Genomic DNA, 22819 nt, shown 5'->3' on the forward strand with positions numbered 1-22819 from the left:
TCACACCTAGTAGCACTACAAGTTTGATTCAAAATACGGATTGCAAACTTCTGCAATTGAGGACAATGGCTACTAAATGCCTCCCACCATTGCTCTGCAAAAAACATAGTTGTGTAATGGGTTAGCTCAACAAATTATATCCAACTTTCAAATTATAAATAATTTAACAAAATAAGAATTTGAAAATTGAAATTGTTTGCTTACTTGGCTCATCTTCTTCCCTTGCAATCCTTGCTAGGTTCTTGCCAAAAGTACTTGTGGCTCTGCTGAAACAAGTGATCTGTCGGTGTATCTCCAGTTGATCACCCTCCTTAGGGACCATGCGGTCAATGCAGTCAACCAATCTATCTCTAACCTCCCCAGTCAAAGCTTCCGCCTCCAGAGCTTTATAATGACACCTTCGGTTAAAAAAAACCCAGTTGCATGTGTAGGGTGATGGAGTTGATTGTTCCATCTTTAATCAATGATTTCCCAAATGGGCCCATACTTAGCCACTCTATCCTTGTATACTGCCTTTATTTGCTCCTTTTCTTGATCCATAGCCTCATAAATGAAGCCCATAGCCAATCTTTCCCCATCCACCAACCGCAACACCTTAACCAGTGGATCAACATCCTTCACAATCTCTGTTGCCCTTTTCCAAGGATCGGTTTTTCCGCAGAGCCCGACCGACCAGGGGTATGGCTTGGTCAGCTCAGGCGATTTTAAAAACAATGAGTCGGATATACCTGTCATTTATTATGAAAAAAACATGCAAAAGTCCTAATTATGGTTCCTATGTCTAACGGTTTACGTGTCTTGTTGGAATCTGAGAATTGCTTTAATCAAGTTGGTGTTTCTGTGGGACATTTTAAGATAGAAGTCCATTGCATTTAAATATGTGCTATTTGACATTTTTTTAAGATATAAATTTGGTAATAATTTTGTTTCCACTGAACTGTTTGGGATTCACAGCAATAACCTCATTAAAGGAAACAGTTGAAGGTTTGAGTGATCTTGACCAAAAGGCTGAAATTTTGGTTCGCTTACTATGTGCACTTCCTGGCTGGGGTGAAAAGAATGTCCAGGTATTTTTCTAAATGTTAACTAAGATCTTTGTTTTAGCACATGTTGTGATATGATGGTAATGTTTTAGAAATATCTGACCTGCAGGTTCAGCAGAAGGTCATTGAGGTTATTACACACATTGTTTCGACCGTGTCAAAGTTTCCAAAACGATGTGTTGTTTTATGTATATTAGGTATGTTTTATATGTGATGATACTAGCTAATATGTTGGCAAACTCGTTCTTTCATTCTACTAAATAAGTTGCATATATTATGATCACATTTGTATGATTTTAACAAGTTGTTGTATGCAGGGGTGTCTGAAAGAGTGTCGGATATTAAAACTCGTGGACATGCCATGAAATGTCTTACTGCATTTTGTGAGGCTGTCGGTCCCAGCTTTGTCTTTGATAGAGTAAGCCAACATTTACATTTTCCGTAATTGAAACTGACAGTTACCTAATTTGCTGTATATTTTCAATTACATTGAACTTGCATCACACTATTTCAATTTTTTTTCTATGAATTGCTGGTTGTTGTCTTATATATTTGTTTCAATTGATGGGCTATTTTTATACAAAAAATTACAGCTGTTTAAGATCATGAAAGAGCACAAGAATCCCAAGGTTCTCAGTGAAGGTCTTATTTGGATGGTTACTGCAGTGGAAGATTTTGGAGTTTCACACATAAAACTTAAGGTGATCTGTTTTTTTGGAACATATTTTCATAGCTTGTTCTCTGTATGCTTCAGTTTATGATATATCTGTGCTTGTGTAAATAACCTGCGTTTGAGCCCTTTTGTCTAAAGAGTTTGACATTTGTTACTGTATTATGAATGTCAGGATGTAATTGATTTTTGTAAGGATGTTGGATTGCAATCTAGTACTGCAGCTACAAAAAATTCAATGATCAAGCTTATTGGAATTTTACATGAGTTTGTTGGTCCAGGTACTGTGTTCATGAGATTTTTATTTTGAGCAGGTGTGTCAGCATCTTGTGTTAAAAGATAAGTTTAGATATTTCACAAAAAACAAATCTTTGCATTGACAGATATTAAGGGATTTCTGGTAGATGTAAACCCAACACTCCTAAGTACCCTTGATGCAGAGTATGAGAAAAATCCGTTTGAGGTGGGTTGATTCTAGCTTATGATATTTACTCTAGTTGATTCTAACGTGTTGATTTTTAAAAAGTGGTGTTCATTTTTTCATATTTTCAATGTTACTTTCAACAGGGTTCAGTGGCAGCTCCTAAGAAGACCATAAAATGTTTAGATTCTGCTTTAGTTTTAAGTGGATCTGGTTCTAACTTTTTGCCACGCGAAGATATAAGTGGAAATATTACACCAAATTTAATGAAAAATTTAGGCAGTTCTGATTGGAAGGTGTGGAAAACTTTTTCTATAATCATGTGGAAAATTTCACGACTTCTTTCAACTTTAAAAATAGACAGTCTAAATATATTTTTTACTATTTTATCAGGTCCGGCTTGAATCAATAGAGTTTGTTAACAAAATTCTTGAAGAAGCAAATAAACACATTCAGCCTACAGGAACAGGTAGGAGAGCCACTTTAATTTGTGGGCTTAAAAGTCCTGCAAATTGGTTCAACTTTTGTAATTTTACAGTTAAATTTCAATATTTCTTGCAATATAGCATGTCTTTTATCCTGCATGTTAATAGAATGAAAATAATTTTGTTAATGATCAACAAATGACCATAAAAGTAGGTGAATTAGTCTAAGATAGACAATCCAATATTGGTACAGTGGGATTGCAAAAATATATTGTCATAATTTAATGTTATTTGTTGCATCACTATTTATGACAATGGATCTATTTGGAGCATTGAGAGCTCGCTTATTTGACACAAACAAAAACTTGGTTACTACAACTCTAACTACTATTGGAAACATTACATCTGCAATGGGCCCTGTTGTGGACAAGAGCAACAAGGTGTGTGCTTGCTTATTTATGCATTGATACTCGATGGTTAATGGCATCATGGTGGTAGATTATTCTTCTTGGACTTTGATGGTTAATGTCAGCATGGTGTTAACTTATTCTTCTTTGACTTTGATCATTTGTCTTTTTGTAATTTCTAGGGTATTCTCTCAGATATTCTTAAGTCTTGGTGACAACAAGAAACTGATGCGGGAAAGCACTATTAAGACATTGGATTCATGGGTTATAGTTGTTCAACTTGATAAAATGGTATGTTCATAGTTATTGAGAAAACACATTAATGCCTATCCACATGAAGATATCCAGCATTATACATATTGACTATCATTTCTATGGCAGGTTCCTTACATAAATTTGGCATTATCAGATGCAAAACTTGGTGCTGATGGTCGTAAGGATCTTTTTGACTGGTTAGCAAGGCAGCTTACTAAACTGAATGATCAGCCAGATATAGTGCAACTACTGAAGCCTACGGCATCTGCTCTTCTGGTGTGTATCTTAAGTAAGCTGAAACTTTTTCATGTAGTGATTATGGCCAGTTTACATTGTTTATATTTTATTGCCTGCAGGATAAGTCTGTAGATGTTCGAAAGGCCGCTGAAGCTTCTCTTGTTGAAATCATTCGTGTTTCTGGACATGAAATGGTGTGTATGATACTTTTCTCTTGTACATTATATCTGGTTTTAGTTTGTGCATGCTGGTTAATCACATTATAATTGTTTCTCTAACCTAGGTAATGAAAGGTGTATAATTGTTTCTCTAACCTAGGTAATGAAAGGTGTAAAGGATTTACAAGGACCTGCTTTGAATGCAGTACTTGAACGGCAGAGATCTGCAGGTGTACCTCAAGGTCTGCTAGCATTGTCTTGCAGGAAATGTTTTTCATAAGAATTTATATAGTCAGTTTTGAATCTCTAATATTCTTTTACTTATTAACAGAGATTAATGAAGCAGTAAGAATGAGTACTTCAAGTCTTGGGACAAGGCAAGGCAGTAAGAGTGTTAAACCAATTGCCCATGCCAGTGGTGATCGGCAATCCTCACGAGCTGGCACAAGAACTGTAGGCCATGTATGTTAATGTTGAAAAGCTTGAGTTGTTATGGAGCATAAAGTATACTGTCTTGGGTGTTGTTTTTAATAGGTTACTTTTCACTTTTCATACAGAGAGGAAATCAACCAAAAGTTACAAAGCAGGCTGCTGCTGTAGCTGCCCAGGATCTTGCAGTTCAAGGACAGGCTTTGTTTAATCTGAAGGATTCAAACAAGGTTAGATTTCAGAAAATATGGTGTTTTAGTCCTTTGCTTGTAAACATATTGAAGAAATGACCAGATGGATTTTCCATGTAAATGTAATGGTTATAGGAAGACCGAGAAAGATTAGTTCCACGTAAGCACAAATTTGAAGAGCCACGTCCAGAGCAAATTCAAGAAATTGAGGTTTGTATGGCCAAATGTTGGTCCAGCAGTTGATATGGTTTCTTGTAGTTTGTTTTGTGGCATCTGATGGTGTTATTGCATTGCAGAATGATATCATGAGGTATTTTAGAGAAGATTTGCATCGAAGACTTTTAAGTCCAGACTTCAAGAAACAAGTAGATGGTCTGGAAATGTTGCAAAAGGTAGCATTGTAAACATCACTCTTCGAAATTAATCAACTAATTACTGAAGTGGTTTCCTCTGATATTTTTTCAGACTTAATTTTCTTGGTGAGATGACAAATTATAAGATTTCAAATTTTATCCATTTGCAGGCTATACCTTCTCATGGTAAAGAAATGGTTGAAATTGTTGATATCCTTATGCGATGGACTGTTTTACGTTTCTGTGAGTCAAACACAACATGTTTGCTTAAGGTATGGCTTCTTTTGTCTTGGTCTAATTTTTTTTGGGTTAATTTGATGCATTCTTCCCCTTATGTTTGTGGCTTTCTGGGGTCAGGTTCTTGAATTTCTTCCTGAACTCTTTGAGGCTCTAAAGAATGAGGGATATACTATAACTGAATGCGAAGCTTGCATCTTTCTTCCTTGCTTAATTGAGAAGGTACGCCTTTGATGCATTTTATTTTATTCTTCGTAATAATTTATTTAATTTTAAGTGATGAAATGAACATTCATAATGTGAACTTCATTTTATCGACAGTTAGGGCACAATATTGAGAAGGTTCGGGAAAAGATACGTGAATTAGCAAAACTTACAACATGCATATATCCTACATCAAAGCTCTTTACTTTTATATTAGAAGGGCTACGGTCAAAGAACAATCGAACTAGAATTGAATCTGTAGATCTTCTTGGATTTATGATAGATCGCTATGGGATTGAGGTATGTGATTATATTTCCTTCAATTACAGGAAATGCTGTGTAAGATTTCAGTTAAACAGATTTTTCTTGAGCGTCCCGTTGGTTAATTAATTGTTTTGTTGTTTGATGCTACTCGGTTTGTGTTTGTTATCCATAGGTATCTGGACCGACAAAAGCCTTGCAGGCTGTTGCTGCCCTGACAACAGAACGTGATGGTGAAATAAGAAAGGCGGCTCTAAATACATTGGCAACTGCTTACAAGATTCTTGGTATTTTGTTTTGGACAAGTTTTTTGTTTTAATGGTCTAACAATATTTACTCAGAATATATCTCAACATAGATTCATTATTTATATTCTACAGAAGCCACATATTATTTTAAAAGGTTATCTGCATTGCTGAAATTGTTAGCATACATTTCAAGTTATGAATCATGATATTTCTTTCAATTTATAACTTGGCACTGCTTATTTGGTGTCTATTTGCTGTTTTGTTGCGCCAAGAGGTGCTCTCCAGCCCAGTATATAAGAGATGTTGTAATGAGATATTGTAATGTCCTGTCTTGTAGACATTTTGACTAAATAATTAAATTACATGAAACTAAAAATAAAAATAACATAAAAAATAAAATTAATAACATGAAAACATTTTTACTCAGGTCAAAATAAAATAAAAATAATAAAAAAGTGTTAAAATAAATATAACTTCATGGTATTCATCCATGGTATGAGAACCCATGGTATGCATGTGGAATATAGCCTATTTAAAGGGGGAAATTAAACCAAGCTTTGAGAGAGATCAAATCTCCTGAGATGCAAACCTCTTTTAAAGTGAAGAGAGATTTGATCATTCTTAGAATTTGGTAGATCTGGAGTTAAGATGCATCTAGGCTGACATTTAATCTCATTTAATCTTTCATTGCTTTGAGCAACAGTGCATGTGTTATATTTGATCTTTTATCGTTAAAAGTCATAGTAATTCAGCCCTGAAAAGAAAGATTTGCCAATCTCAAACTTAGAAATTAGAATATGTATTTCACCTTTTTAAATAAATCAACAATAAGATCAACATGGCAGTCTTATTCTATCACCTTTTCGTAGTGCAACAATGGCCATTTGTATTTAACGTATTATTTACCTCCAGCTGCTTTTCATCCACCATATAAATATCTTAATCTTATAATTATCTGTCAAATTGAAGATTTGCACCTTGTCTATCTTTCAGGATCTCTATTGGCACATGGAGCACAATCATTGGTTTTGAACCATAATTACAACATGCAAATATGGATGTAGAAAAATTATGTCTCTGCAAAATTAAATATGAGCAAATATGAGGGCATGCATCTCAGATACGTGTGAAACAATAAATTTAAACTATGGACAAAGATAACATAGTTGAGACAATTTTATTAATGTTAAACAAACATCTGCAAAATAGGTCAGTTTGACAAATAGTACAGTTTAATGTGAGTATAAAGTGGGGGTAGGTAGGTAACTCCTGTTAGGATATTCCGACACATAGGATATAGTTAAGTTCAACTTGGTCTAGTATAGAGTTAGGTTAGAGTTAGGTAAAGTGTGTTTCTTTACCGTTGTACATTTTGTAACTTACAATCCGACGGTCACGATATGTAGTGATCCGACGGTTCACTCTCACCTCGGTATTACCGACACTTGATCCGTGGCTTGACACCCGATTGGTCCATGAGTTCTATTTAAAGCGCATGGAGGGTCATTGTTCGGGTAATCCGTGCATGAGAGAAGCTTATGTAAATTTTCATTCTTTGATTAATAAATTGCCTGTAGTACCCACGTTGGGACAGGCCGTGGACTGTTTTCCTCCTTGCACTCTGAGGGTTTTAACCACGTCAAAAATACTGGTGTATTGATTTGAGATCTGGTTGTGAGCGGTGTCCTTTTGGTATTCTTTCTGTGGAACTTACCCTGTAAATTCCTACATGGTATCAGAGCTATTTGAGGGCCGCGTCCGTTGGTGATCCAAATCTGAAGCCGGTAGAACTGCATGCGGCTGTCGTTTCCTAGATCTTCTGTTTCTGACTGCTTTCGGGCCGAGAGGACTGCTCTGTTGCGTTCGGAGCATCTGTTCCAGTGAGGAACCCCTTTCGTTTCACGCGAAAAGGTTTCCGGTAGCCCTAGCTGCGTCATTTTTCAGATCGGGAGGTATACAATGTTTTTTTTGCAGTTTACTGTTATTTTCTCTCTGCTTATTTCGGTCTCAGTTTATTTAGCCTTTTTTTTCAACCGGATCTATACCTTTCATTTCTGCGTATGCTCTTTGCCCTGCGACTCTGTGCGATCTGGGCAAATCAGAAACAGAAAGGAAGGATTTTTCTCATGCGTATGCTCTTTTCCCTGCACCTTAGTGTGATCTCGGAAAATCAGAAACATTGAGAAAAATATTTAGTTTTTCGGCTAAAGCTAACTTTGAGATTTTTTTTTAAAAATTTCTAGTTTTTTGGCTAAAGCTAACTTCGAGCCGTAAGGTTCGTTTTTCTTTGCATATTCGTGTTGGGTTTTGTGTTTTGTGTTTTGTAGGGAAAAAGAGCTTTCTCAAGGCAAGCACGCAAACCAAGGCCCCCCCCCCCCTCTCTCTCTCTCTCAAATTTTTTGTATAGATCAATTGGTTCAAAGCTATTTTAAGAGAGTAGAGGTCTTGGGTTCAAGTCTCCATTTTGTGGGGGCGGATTTTTTCATTCCCGCACATTCGCGCACTTTGCCGGCAACGTCAACAATTTTTTTTTCAAAAAGCCATAACTTCTTCATCCGGAAGCCTTTTTCAGAGCCGTTTTTTTTTAAACCGCCTATTTTTTCGAGATCTATCCATTGGAACACTTACTTTCAGCATCTTCAGCTTCAGTTTTTTAAAAAAAATGGAAAGTCCATGCCAAGTCATTCTTGACAGCACTAACTACTTCCAATGGGTAGCCTACATGGGAGATTTACTTAGAAGTAAAGGTCTTTATAGAATAGCCACAGACCAAGAGAAGAAACCAAAAGATGAAGACAAGGCAGCAAAATGAGAAAATAGACAAGATCAAGCACGTGGTTTGATAGGGATGTCTGTTTCTCCTGATCTTAGATTCCACATTGCAGAACTTGAGACTCCTCATGAAGCATTAGAAAAACTTGCTAAAGTTTTTGGAATTAAAAATGAAATTAGAGCCCATCAACTTGAAAATGAGCTGCTTACTTTGGATCCTAATAATTTTTCTTGCATTGAAGATTTCTTGTCCAAATTCAAGACCCTTAGATATCTCTTGGAAGGTGTTAAAGTTAAGAAAGAAGATGGTAACCTTATTTATTCCATCCTTACTAAGTTGGGACCAGCCTACTCTGTATTTGTTTCCACTTTCCATTCTACAAGGGAAGCTTTCATTTGTCAAGGACAAGACTACAAGGCCCCTTCCTTTGACTCCTTTTGTGATTCCTTAATAAGAGAACAAGAAAAACTCTTACACCTTGGTCTTCTTAATCTTGGAAACTCTTCCACGAAAGCGTTAGCCGCCCAGCAGCAACCAAATTCAAAGAATCCTAAGAAGTCATATCCTCAAAAGAATGGTCCTAAACCATCTCAGCCTCAAAATGAAAGATCATTTCAGCAAAATGATAAGACCAATAAAAACAAATGGAAGAAGACTGATAGACATTGTAACTTTTGTAATCGAGATGGCCACTTAGAATCTAAATGCTTTAAGAAGATGGAAGCCTTGGAAGCCGCAATGAAGAAACATAACATCCATGTGGAGCCTACTTCAACTTCAACTTCCGGAATGGCACTTTCTGCATGTCATTATCAATCATCTCAGTCTGGTTATGCATTAAATGTATCTTCTTCTTCTTCTCATTCTCATGAGTGGCTCATTGATTCTGGAGCCTCTTGTCACATGGCCAAAAATCAAGCCATGTTTTCTTCTTTAAATGATTGTAACACCAAAAATATATATATTGGTGATGATAGATCTCTTAATGTTGTAGGGACTGGAACTGTTCATCTAGACAATGGTCAGTTTAATGATGTATTATGTGTTCCAACCTTATCCTGCAACCTTCTATCTGTCTATCAGATAACTCATTCAGGTGAAGGTAAAATTGTTGAATTTTCACCTCATGATGTTGTAATCAAGGATCTAAAAGATCCTAAACAGATTCTAGCTACTGGTCTTGCTGATGATTCCAAAAGGTTGTATAAGTTTCACAACTTTGGGTCATCAAATCTTCCCTCAGTATTTGTTGCTCATAATGATGAAGTGAGCAAACTTTGGCATGAGCGATTTGGTCACTTAAACTATCGCTCCCTTCAGCATCTATGTAAAGAAAATATGGTGACAGGTCTTCCTATGGTATCTTGCAGAGATGGTGTTTGTTCCGGATGTGTACTCGGAAAACATCATCGGGACAGTTTTGACAAACGTGCCTCTTGGCACGCCTCAGCCCCTTTACAGCTTGTGCACAGTGATTTATGTGGTCCTCTTCCTGTTGCTTCATTCTCTGGCTGCAAGTACTTCTTAACTTTCATTGATGATTTCTCCAGACGCACTTGGGTATACTTCTTAAAACTCAAGAGCGAAGTATTTAACACTTTTTTGGCCTTCAAAGCCTTTGTTGAAAAACAATCTGGACATCAAATTCTTAAGCTAAGAACTGATAATGGTGGAGAATATGTTAAAAACACATTCATCAACTTTTGCACCGAAAATGGAATTCAAATGCAACATACTGTTCCATACACTCCACAACAAAATGGTGTAGCTGAAAGGAAAAATCGCACCTTAAAGGAAATGGCTAATTGTATGCTGCAATCTAAAGGACTCAGTCTTAGTTTTTGGGCCGAAGCAATTAATTGTGCAAATTATATAATCAATCGCACTCCTACTAAGGTTCTAGAGAATATCACTCCAGAAGAAGCTTGGAGTTCCATTAAACCAGATGTAAGTCACTTTCGTGTGTTTGGAAGTGAAGCATGGGCCCATATTCCAGATGAAAAGCATAAAGCTTTAGAACCTAAGAGTGAGAAATGTACTTTTGTTGGATATTCTGAAGATGTAAAAGGTTATAGACTTATTCCATTTAAGTCCAAAAATGTTATCATTAGAAGAGATGTAAAATTTGATGAAAATAAATCGGCCTGCGAGCCTAGTCCGGCGGATGTGCCACCTCTTCCTATCTCTTCTACTTTTGAAAACATTTCTTCTTCAGATGATGAAAGTGAGGATGATAATCCTCCCCCACCTTCTCAGGATCCTCAACTTCCAAGATGGGTCCGTGCTACTCGGGATGCAGCAGGTGATCTTGCCGGTGATCCTACAGATCAGCGACGTACACGTTCTCAGTTTGAAAGAGCCTCTTCTTTACTGGCTCAAGCTCCAGTAAATCATGATCCTGACACTTTTGCAGAAGCTTCAGGCCATCCACATTGGGAAGCAGCTATGAATGAAGAATATCATTCATTGATGACAAATGATACATGGGATCTTGTTCCTCTACCAAAGGGACGCAAACTTGTTAGATGTAAATGGGTTTACAGAACCAAGTATGGACCAGATGGGAAAGTTGATAAACATAAAGCTCGTCTGTTGCTAAGGGCTTTTCACAGGTTGAAGGCATTGACTACACTGAAACCTTCTCCCCTGTTGCCAAAATGAACTCTATCCGCCTTGTTCTTTCCCTTGCTGCCTCTTTAAAATGGGAAGTCCATCAGATGGATGTTAAATCTGCCTTCTTGCATGGGGACTTGCAGGAAGAAATCTATATGGAACAACCCATTGGCTTCATACAAACAGACTCCAGCCTTGTTTGTCGACTTAAGAAATCCCTTTATGGCCTCAAGCAAGCTCCTCGGGCTTGGTATGCCAAAATGGATAGCTTTCTTTTAGAATCTGGCTTTTCTAGGTGTCATTCTGACAATACTGTCTACACCAAGAAAGTGGGCAACTCTCTTATCATCCTTGTTCTTTATGTTGATGATCTTATTCTTACTGGTAGTGATCCCAACCTTATAAACCATGTGAAGTCCAGCCTTAAAAAGAAATTTGAAATGACAGACTTAGGACACTTACACTATTTTCTCGGTCTTCAAGTCTTGCAATCCCAAGAGGGTATTTTCCTTTCCCAGTCCAAGTATGCTTGTGATATTCTTCGTCATTTTCACATGGAAGACTGTAAGCCAGCCCCTTCTCCCTTTCAGTCTGGAGTCAAACTTTCAGTCTCTTGTACTTCTCCTGAAGTTGATGCTACCTTATACCGTCAACTTGTCGGAAAACTCTTGTATTTAACCCATACTCGTCCTGATCTTTCCTTTGTTGTTGGCCTTGTTGCTCGTTTTATGCAAAACCCCCGTGAAAGTCATTGGAAAGCAGCTAAAAGAATACTTCGTTATGTTCGAGGTACAATACAGTTTGGGATTCATTACAGTGCCAAAGCAGCTCCTCTGTTAGTTGGTTTCACTGATTCTGATTGGGCTGGTGACCCTGATGATCGGAAGTCTACTGCCGGTTATGTCTTCACTCTTGGTTCAGGACCTATTACATGGGCTTGTAAGAAACAGGCTGCCATTTCTCTTTCGTCAGCAGAAGCAGAGTATCGTGGTGCCGTGGAAGCTAGTAAGGAAGCCTTGTGGCTTCGTCAGATCCTATCAGAGTTTGGCTTTGAGCAGCAGCATCCAACCACACTTTGGTGTGATAATCAAAGTGCCATTCAGCTATGCAAAGATCCAGTCCAGCATCAGCGCAGCAAACACATTGAACTACACATGCACTTCATCAGAAAGCTCATTCATGACCATGTTCTTGAAGTGCAATATTGTCCAACAGATGATCAGGTTGCAGACATCTTCACTAAGGCTCTCACAGAGGCGAAATTCACTAAACTTCGATATATGCTTGGAGTTTAGGAAGTTGTCACTAAGGGGGGATAGGCTCTAGTGCCTCCTTCCTTCTCCTATTGTGTCATATTTGTAAATCCTTCAATCCTATCCCAAGTTGTTCTTAAGGGGGGATGTTAGGATATTCCGACACATAGGATATAGTTAAGTTCAACTTGGTCTAGTATAGAGTTAGGTTAGAGTTAGGTAAAGTGTGTTTCTTTACCGTTGTACATTTTGTAACTTACAATCCGACGGTCACGATATGTAGTGATCCGACGGTTTACTCTCACCTCGGTATTACCGACACTTGATCCGTGGCTTGACACCCGATTGGTCCATGAGTTCTATTTAAAGCGCATGGAGGGTCATTGTTCGGGTAATCCGTGCATGAGAGAAGCTTATGTAAATTTTCATTATTTGATTAATAAATTGCCTGTAGTACCCACGTTGGGACAGGCCGTGGACTGTTTCCCTCCTTGCACTCTGAGGGTTTTAACCACGTCAAAAATACTGGTGTATTGATTTGAGATCTGGTTGTGAGCGGTGTCCTTTTGGTATTCTTTCTGTGGAACTTACCCTGTAAATTCCTACATATATCAATAATATACTCTGTTACACCGGAACCGCTCCCGAGAGGTGGGAAACCCGTTCCAATTGGTTCCCGCACTCCCGGGAGCTTTGGTACTGCAGGGGAACGTTCCATTTTCAGAAGGAATTGCAACAGGAGCTAGAGATGGTTTTGGGGCTTCGAAGATGCAGACCAGGAACTCGTGAGCAGATTTTGTGAAGTTCCCAGTGTTACCACAGCTGACTTGACACAAAATGGCCGGAATTTATTTTTTGGCGCCAAAAATATCCCCAGTTCCCACCAAACCGACTCCCAAACCTCCTTAAATGCTGGTTCCTCGGGCCTCCTCTTCACTCCATCACTGAGGTTTGTTGTTTGCTGTTGAGAGCGCACAGTTGAGAGCGAAGAGTGGCTGACCTGGCGAATAGTGGCTGAGGTTTGCTGTTCGATATTCGTTTTCTTCTTCATCGTCTCAGTAAGTGCCTTAACCAACCTTAGTTAAGAACATGCGCATGTTCCTGCAGCGTTTTGCGTTTTTAATTTTCTGCTGGTAAAGGGCTGCTTTTGTATTAGTCTAGGTTAGATCTATATTAAAATAAGATAATATTACCAAAATTGGGGTGGGCATCAGATCAAATTAATTCAAATTGTGTCTTTCATTCAATATTAATTTTGATTATTATATAAATTATATAACTTAAAAAATATTTTATATTTTTATATTTTTAATTTTCTTATTATATAATATTACCGCTCCCGATTAGCCATTTCCTGTAAATTTTGCGGAAACCTCTAGCCGTTCCGGATACCCGTACCCAAGTTCCCAACGTTCCCACGTTCCAGAAACTCATGCAACATAGATAATATTCAAAGGCATGGTACAAAGTAGGAGTGGGTAAGCAACTCCTTTATTAATTCTGTACAAAGGAATAAAAGATAAAGATCAATTAGCTAGCTAAAAAGATTCTAAGAGAGAATAGATACATATGTTACATTGGCTTTCAGGATTGGGGACTGTGCGACATTGGGATGTGCCCTGGGGGCAGCTAGAGTGTACCTCCAAATTTTTCAATGGATGGTGGGTTGGGGATGGCAGCAATAAGGATAAAGGAGATTAAAAATCCTGACGATGGATGACATTGGGTGGTTTGAAACGTTGATCCACAAACCATCTGATACGAGTTATCCAGAAATAACCCTAATTACATAAGTTTGAGAAATGAAGATTAAAGAATATAAAAAATATAAAAAATTTAGAATTCACTATAAATTCTTGCAAGCATCAATGGTTTATGCTTTCCATCCTTCCATAGTAGCTTAACGACATCATGATATCTGTGCCCCGGTGTTCAATTTTTTTCACACTTACGACAATTGTTGTCCTTTTTCTCCCTCTCTGATTGCTGATATTTAGTGGTGTTGTAATCACGGTTGCATTATAGTTGGTTGTCTTCCTGAAAAATCTAAAATCAACCTCATGTTGAATATTGAGCTTTTCTTCGATTATCTTCACCATGATTCCGACCTGTACCAAATTCCTGTGTCTTGATAGTCTTAGGTTGCTGTGAATAATAGGTTGTAATTCTGAAATATAAAATTTAGCAGCTTGCCACATAATCCTATCAACTAGCAAATAAGGCATCAAAACCTGGTGAACTCATAGCCACAGCTTAATCAACTTGTAAACCTGTGCTTGTGATGAGATGTCAATTGATGTTGAAATTTCCTTACATCTTAGGTCAGGTCTATGACTTAACCAAACACAAACAGACTAGAGATGCTCAACTATGAAACACTTTGTGCGACAGAATATAACATCACTGAAATCAACAAAAGTACACAAGATATATGGCCCAGACACTTCTCTGATCAGTCCATCAACAAAAATCTTAGGTCTCCCATACCAGGGATCATGTCCCTTTAGAAACCCTGATACAATGTAAAATACAAGTCTGTCATTTGTCCTTCAGGTCCTCATCTTCCCATAAAACAAAGACAAAACAACTTGACTTGCTTGCTGGTTGTAGTCCTTGACAGGAAGCCCTTTCAGTCCTCTTTGTCCACACAAAAGTCAGCTCCTTTTCACCTGTGTCCAACAGTTAGTCCACTAGTAGACTTCTCCCTTTAGCCACTGTCTACACCAGCAACTAATCAGCCTTTAATACTGTCCACTGTTGTAGGCCTTGGCCTACCCTAACCAGACCACAAAGCAGCTACAGCAGCCCTTTCTTGCCTCTTCTTTCTTCTGGCCTGCTACAGCAACCACAGATGAAATTATGAAACATGGCCAGTTCTTATTCAACCTTAAAGGGAATCGACCCTCCTCAAATACCCTTGGTCTGCTTTATAGTGCCCAGTGACCCTACTTTGAGAGCTAAGACACCTTGTTGGCAGCAACCTTCCTTAGCCCTGTGGCTGCGCTAAAACACAGAACAGACCTTTGTTTGGTGCTGTGGTTCCTTCACTTCAGGCAAACATTCCTTTCGGCCCTCCAAACAGGTCTGCAGTTCCCTTCTTGGCAACGGATCCTTCCCAGCCTCAAACACCAGCCTCAAACAGAGCTTAAAATCTTCTCCTTAAACAGAGCTTATGTAATGTACCTAAATTTTGGATTACTTTGTGCGATGGTTAGGAGGGGTTTCGAGAGCTAGAGTCAGCGTAGTCATAGGAGCAAGATTACTCCATTTGTGGGCTTGAAGGGTTTTAGAAGAGTTTTATGCTAAGTTGCGTGAAACGCCAAAATGTTTAGAGTTTCCAAAACAGTTATGTTTAGAAACATCGCCTCCCAAAAATGGAAATGTCAGCCGAAACATTGGCCGAAATGACATATATGTTTATATATGTAAAAATAAATTTATAAATAAGTGAATAACACATTATCTTACAAGAAAAAAGGGAATAAGACCCATAAATGACAATTTAGAAGGAAAACCAAGTCTATGTATTGCGTCAAGTCTATTGATTCGTGATACATGGTGTTCGTTTATTGGTTGCATACAAGGATTAGAGATGAGGCACGGATGGGCGCCAACAGTTGATAATACTTCGCTACAACAGTCAGTTATGATCAGAGTGGCACAATGGTAGCATGCCAGTCTCCTTTTGAGACTAGCATGGGGCCCTAACATTATAGGATTTGACAACTAAACTACAATTATGGGTGAGCTGGTCTTTACAGGGGAAGATCACCCAAATCTTCCATTGGACTTTAGTTTGGTAGGGGGCATTTCACTTCTCAATGGTTCATTGATGGCATCAAGGGTGATAGTGGTTGGTTTATGTAGGCGAGGATCCTTTTCAATGGGAATTGGATTGTACTTCCAAGAGTTCACTCTTGAGGTGCATGAGGTTAATTTTTCGATAAAGAAGCTTCTCAAGGAGATGGCCTAGATTTTGCGTTTTCGAGATGCTCTATTTATTGGCAGTATGCAAAAGGCCTCTGGTATTTATTCCTTATTGGGGTGTGTGTGAGGCGAGGAATGCGTCACGATGATCAAGATGGTTTGGGATCTTGGTATTAGTTTGGATCACCTTCTGGGGAAACAACATGCAATGACATTGCTTGAGGACAAGCAATTTGGGGGAGGGGACATTGTAATGTCCCCATATTTTGGATTACCTAGTGAGGTGGTTAGGAGGGTTTTCCAGAGCTTGTGTTAGCTTGGGCCTAGAGTGTTTTAGAGGAGTTTTATGGCTTCGATTAGGATCGCTTACACATTTCATCATCAGGATCAATTTTGGATGGTTTGCTCATGGTTCTGTTGCATTCCGATGATTTTAGTAAAAAGCATATTTTAATGAATTACGTTTAAGGTGTTGTTTTAGGCTGATTACTTGGAGAAACACCTTAGTCTAATAACTCATTGGAATTGAGGCAGGATGATAAAAAGGTCCTATGGGTGACCAATGTGATCACAAAGGCAAATTAAGTATTTTCTGGCATTAAAAGTGACTTTAATTAATTCATAAAAGTTACTTTAAAGAAAGGAAAAGTGCATTTAAATATTTAAGGGAAAAGGTAAGTGAATTATAAAATAGGAAATGAAGGGGCCACTCTCTTTCATTCACACATTTGAGTTTTTGGAGAAAGAGCTCTTAGAGAGAGTTTGAAAGAGAAGCTTAGGGCTTTGAAACCCTAGCTGCCATATCAGAGTTCGGTGTTGAAACTAGACACCTTAGTTTGGGTTTGAGAGTGAAATCACATAGATTTGATTGCTGAGTTTCAATGGAGAACAAGATTCACAAGAAAACTTGAGGTACCAAAGTATTATCAGTGATTTTAGAGGCTTATTTGGTGTTTTCTATTCGATTTTGTTCGGTTGAAGGATTTCGTGAAAACTGAGCACATAAGCCAAATTTGAGTTATGTTGTTGAGGAGAAAAAGAGTTTGAGTTCCTACTAGTAAAGTGGTCATACTCCAAGCTACGAGAGGTCTAGTTGCCTCTGTATTCCTTCATTCATTTGCTAGCCGAGTCTGCTTATTCTTAGGGTCGTGTGCATCATTTATTAGTGACCAAGTTCAATGATTGGGAGATGCTGAGTTTCAGTGGTTGAGGATTTGGTATGTGGGTTTCAAAAGGAGGACGTGGAAGCCAATAAAATAAACCATTCTCTACTAGATCCTAGGTTAGTATCCTTATTTTTGTTGGCAGAGTGACTACATTGTCATGTCAATTACTTGTGGCACGAGTTTCATCATATGCTTGTTGAAGGAGGCCATGATTTTCATCATTTGTTGTGATAAAAGATTGTTGTACTTGTGATAGTCATTTCTTAGTGTATTTGTGTCTGGAAGTGGCACACTCAAGTTCTTCTAGTTCTTCTAGCTGCTCTAATTTCTCTCACACGCGTGAAGATATTGAGTTGTTGCAGGGGTTTAAGTTGCAGACTTATTGCAGGTTGTTAGTTTTTGTAGCGTCGGATGTGTTTTGGCCACGAAATTTGGTGGAGAGGCTAGAATGCATGAGATCTCCAAAACACAAAAATCGTTTTTGGAAATTCCACGATATTGAGTTGTTGCAGGGGTTTAAGTTGCAGACTTACTGTGGGTTGTTAGTTTCTGTAGCATCGGATGTGTTTTGGCCACAAAATTTGGTGGAGAGGCTAGAATGCATGAGATCTCATCGTTTTTGGAAATTCCACCTGGAGATGATTCAATTAGATTATTAGCCTATTTTTTAATGTAAATCTAAACTTAGAAAACTGGTTAATTAATCAGAAATAACTAAGTCAAGGTGAGAATTCTATAGAAACTCAAACAAATTGGTCCAAAAATGAGCTGAGCCATCGATTAAGATTTAATTTTGGCCATTGGAGTCCCAACAGGAAGATATAAGAAGAGATCGATGTGGTGATGGAGAATACACTTGAGCGGTTCAATTTCCTTGGCAGATCGATTTCCAGGGATCAGTAATAGTTGTTGGAGAGCCAGAGATTGAAGCAGAGACAGTGATCCAAAGGAATTTTTCCAGATCCGGAGAGCCAGCGACAAGGAGGCCGAGTTATTTCAGTGAGGCAGCGCAGTTGCTTTAGAAGAGCAACCCGATTTAGCTGGAGGAAAAATCGTTTTCAGTTCCAGAGGCCGGACAGAGATTGCAGAGTGTTGGAGAAGCAATTTCCTCAATAGAGATAGGCATAATGACTTCATCAAAGGCAACTAACAGGCTAGACGTCATAAGGCCTGATCAAGCACTGCGTAGAGGCTGATGCAAAGGGTCTAGGGGGACGAGTTTTCTGAAAGAAAGTTGTGCAGGTGTTGCTTGTGGAAAAAGTAATTCACTTACATAATTTTCACTTGATTTTCTTTCTCTTTGGATTGCTAGTTGGGCATCCATAGATTGTACCAAGAATTCATTGCTGCATAATAATAAAACCCTCATCTGTTGCACCAATTGTCCCGAGCTGGGTTTTTCTTGGGAGATTTGTTAAAAAATAACAGTGTCATTTTGTGTGTGTGTGTGCGCGCTAGATTTTCTTAGTTTCTAGCGGTATTTTTCTTCAACATTATTTATTTGTGAAAATCAAAGTAAGAATTATTTGGTATTTGCACTAGCAAATTGTAAATAAATTGTTAAGTAAATTAACAATTAGGAAAATGATTTCTAGTTGTTGTGATAAATGAAATTTTCACATAGGTCCAAAATATTGAAGCTGAGGGCTTAAATTCTGAGTTTGGTGCAGTTCTGGAAGGGTTTGACTCCTGTTGACTTGGTGTGACTTTGACCTATTTCGAAGGGCTTTTTGGAGGGTTGACTTGGTGCTAGAGGAGGCTTTGGTCTTGAGGTTTGGGTCTTGGAGCCTAATTCTTCCAATATACATTGAGCACACATTTCATCAAAAGTTGTGGTATCTTTCTTTGAGTAGATGCTAGTTGCAAAACTACTCCATTTGGTTGGCAAAGCAGTAAACATATAGTCATCTCATAATTTGTAATAGTTTCTCCAAACCCTTGCAACTGGTCTCTTATTTGTCTTCTTCCAACTTCCTTCTCTTGTTCAACTTACCTCTGATTTAAAGACATCAAAGGCTAAGTATCATATGTTCGTAAAGTTGTACTCAAGTACAGAAGGATGAAGACATGACCACCTATCTGATGAAGATTTCACAAATAAGAGACGAGTTGCAAGGGCTTGGAGGCACTGTGATGACTATATGTGTACCAAATGCTTTGCCACTTGATTGAAGTAGTTTTGCAACTACCATCTACTCAAAGAAATATACCAAACCTTTGTGATGAATTGTGGGCTCAATGTATTGTGGAAGAATCTAGCATCAAGGCAAACAAAGATACTGAATCAAATGGAAGATCACAATCCTTTATTACAAGAACCAAGAAGCTGAAGAAAGGGAGGTTTGGAAAGTGCAAGAAGAAGACTGATATGTCCAAGATTCATTGCTTTGGATGCAATGAATATGGACACTATAAAAGAGAAATTCCAAACATTAAAGTGAACAACAAAATGAAGGAAGAAAGTGAAGCTCACATAGACGAATAAAGGGGAGAACTTGAGAAGAAGCTGAAAGGAAAAAATCCCAAGGATCTTTATTATTGAAGGAAGTCACATTCATATCAAGTTCTTTATGAAATTGATCTTTCTTTTATTAATTAGAAAGTAGAGTAACATGAATTATTGTATACTATAGAAGAATCTTGATCTTGTTAAAAACATATCATCATAGATAGATGCGCATGATAGTAGAACAATTAGAATCTACTTGTTTACTTTGGGAAAGATCATCTAGCTAAGGAGAATGAGAAACTTGGAACCATATTGCATATCAGTGTTGCGGGGGAGCCCCCCCCCCCGATCCCACTCCCAATCCGCGCTCCAGGCGGGAGCGACTCTGGAGCAGGTCGGGAGCGCGTTCCCTAAAACTGTTTTCGCTCCCTGACTTTTCGGGAGTGTTTTTTCTTTATTTTGTAGTAATGTTCGAAATGCATTTTTTTTTGAAAGAAACAAATAATTTTTGAGTGGGGTAGCTTCATGATCAAGTCTATGGCCCTAGTATTGATATGATATTCATGGTCATGTTAAATTCTTAAAGTAAAAGTGACATTCTCCTTAATCTTCATTTTCATCCTTTTAATTAAATTTTTAACATTACCATGAAATGACTCAGGATGTTTGAGAGTGGTTCCAGCCTCATTGGATTTCATATGGAGAAAGTAGAATTTTAGATTTCATTCAAAATCCAACAGAGTTATCAGTTTTTCAGGATTTAAGGGTTGGGGGATTGTAATATTTCCATTGAATTGTCATGTATTAGGGTATGGAACTCGTATTTAATCAAGAGCACCAATCCCTCTATGTACCTTGATGTTAGTGACATTGGTTGTCGAACTCCTCTATCATGACCCTCCTAAAAATGTACGCATCACTCAAACAAAATCTTGACTTGACATGCTATGCTTTTTCTATCTTATGTTAATGCTTAGAGGGTGATATTAATGACAAAGATCCTTATACAGATACATAGGTAATGACAAAGATACCTCTAGATATTAATGCTTAGAGGGTGATATTAATGACAAAGATCCCTATATAGATACAGAGGTAATGACAAAGATACCTCTAGATATTAATGCTTAGAGGGTGATATTAATGACAAAGATCTTGATTTTCCAACAAGACTAAAAAATTAGACATTTCTCGTGGTGGCAAGAGGCCCAAGCATAAGAAATAGATAATAGATTTACTTTTCTTTTCTAGTTTCTAGTAGTTTTTAATATTTTATAACTATTGATTCTTTCATATTTATTATGATATTTTTTTAAACAATATATGACAATTTAAGTTTGAAGTTGGCAATTATAACTCATTAGTAATGAATTATGAATATGATGCTTCATGAAAGTTGAAAGTTGTTTCATTTCATTTCATTTCATTTTATAACATTTCATTTCATGTTAGATATTATTTGTTGTAATGGCTACACTTAGCTTACAAGTACAAGTTTGGTGATCAGTGATGATAAATGTTATATATTGAATTTTAGAAGCTTGAAACTTTAAGATTGATGAATCATGAGACTCAATATGTTGTATGTTATTAACTTGTGGACGTGGTTGATGAAGATTATATCTTCTAGATGATTGTTGTTATATGGTTCAATCTATGTTCTTTTATATCTAATTCATTATTCTACATGTTTTTGTTGACATATATGTAGCAAAATATAAAAAATATATATACAATATAAAAAACGCTCCAGGATTCGCTCCCAAACCGGGAGCTTTTGAAAATATCGCTCCCGCTCCCCGCTTTCGCTCCCGCTCCCAAGTAACACTGTTGCATATTATTGTTCATCTAAGAAGTTTTTAACATCATGTTAGAGGTCATTTTGCAAAAAGGCTTAATCAGGATCCTATGAGAATCATCATTATGGAAGATTCTTGGAAGTAGCATTATGATTGGTACATATTCCATCTAGTATCGAAACAATATTTCTAAAGAATGAAAAGAATGCTAACGATTAAGTTTCAAGATGAAAGACATAATGAAATTCTTTCTTGGGAAAAGAAACCTATGTTTGACAGGTATAAGAAGCAAGCTTGTTCAAGAAAGGATGGCTAGATGATTGTATGAAAGCAAAGGTATACATATTTTAAGTAACTCTTCTCTAGGGTAAGGTTATAATTACAAGAATCTTGCAGAAAGAGTTGGATATAAAGGTGTGCTCGGCAAGTGTTTGATATGATTGCATGATGCTCGAAAGGAAGAAACTTGATATGCTTTGGAATAGATGAAGATTAAGACTCTCTTGTATTGTATCATGGCATTAATATAGTGAAATGGGTCAAAATCAAGTATAATCTCCAAAAGAAAGAAAAGGAGTTAATAATGACAACTCCAAGAGATATATGCATGGAAGGATTCCTATATAATGTGGAGATGGATCTCAAAGAACTCAAGTATGCAAATATTTTGATGAAAGGGGCCACCATGTTAAGGAAAGTTTGATATTGGTTATTTGGTGAACATATTGTTTTTCTACCTAGAAAGATGTTGGAAGAACACATGATGACAATTAAAGTATGTTCAATTGATGGTTTTGAGCTCCATTCAAAGAACATATGAATTGAGTAAATGGTTTTGACAATCCTTGGAAGGTCATTGAAAGGTAGTAGTGTAAGAAGATAACTTGAGGTTCATGATCCTACATCAACAAAGATCACTTTCATGAAGGAGCTGTGACTAGCTTGAAGTTTGACAAGGCTCAACATAATGCCTACATTGATGATGATTGGAGGAACCTGATGACACTTTGAGTGATGTGATTGACAAAATTGGGGGACTAAATCTTGATTGAACCCCATCTTAGTCAACTAAGCAGCTTAGGCCATCTCAAAAAGGTCCTCCAAAATGGTTGAAAAAGACACTTGAAAGTGTTTGTCTTGATAAGGTTGGAAAGACAGGAACAAGAAGCTCAACGAGACAAAATGGAGGTGGTGTAGACGATCTTTATTCTCCTGTTTGATATGGATGTTTCTTATGATTGTGAACTGCATTTGTCTACAAATTTCGAACCAACTACATTCAAAGAAGCCGCTTCTCATG

At 37.6% G+C, this 22819-nt stretch overlaps 1 protein-coding gene across 1 annotated transcript in view; it reads left to right on the forward strand.

Annotated features, from left to right (window-relative positions):
* The window catches only part of LOC149173801 (protein MOR1-like), a 163508-nt gene that overhangs the window by 99970 nt on the left and 40719 nt on the right, over positions 1–22819 (forward strand). Inside the window, exons 19-39 of the mRNA XM_089424746.1 lie at positions 955–1067; positions 1153–1240; positions 1361–1461; positions 1637–1744; positions 1889–1994; positions 2097–2176; positions 2281–2430; positions 2528–2604; positions 2876–3001; positions 3149–3257; positions 3348–3497; positions 3578–3652; positions 3777–3858; positions 3948–4078; positions 4174–4275; positions 4372–4446; positions 4533–4628; positions 4760–4861; positions 4947–5048; positions 5148–5330; positions 5467–5578. Coding sequence (XP_089280872.1) covers positions 955–1067; positions 1153–1240; positions 1361–1461; positions 1637–1744; positions 1889–1994; positions 2097–2176; positions 2281–2430; positions 2528–2604; positions 2876–3001; positions 3149–3257; positions 3348–3497; positions 3578–3652; positions 3777–3858; positions 3948–4078; positions 4174–4275; positions 4372–4446; positions 4533–4628; positions 4760–4861; positions 4947–5048; positions 5148–5330; positions 5467–5578 — 2268 coding nt within the window. The remainder of the gene's footprint in view (positions 1–954; positions 1068–1152; positions 1241–1360; positions 1462–1636; positions 1745–1888; positions 1995–2096; positions 2177–2280; positions 2431–2527; positions 2605–2875; positions 3002–3148; positions 3258–3347; positions 3498–3577; positions 3653–3776; positions 3859–3947; positions 4079–4173; positions 4276–4371; positions 4447–4532; positions 4629–4759; positions 4862–4946; positions 5049–5147; positions 5331–5466; positions 5579–22819) is intronic.

The sequence above is a fragment of the Pinus tabuliformis genome, chromosome 4_2 (genome assembly GCF_031772625.1).
Source record: "Pinus tabuliformis cultivar Carrire ecotype Pingquan chromosome 4_2, CPIR1, whole genome shotgun sequence".
Taxonomy (NCBI): Eukaryota; Viridiplantae; Streptophyta; class Pinopsida; order Pinales; family Pinaceae; genus Pinus; species Pinus tabuliformis.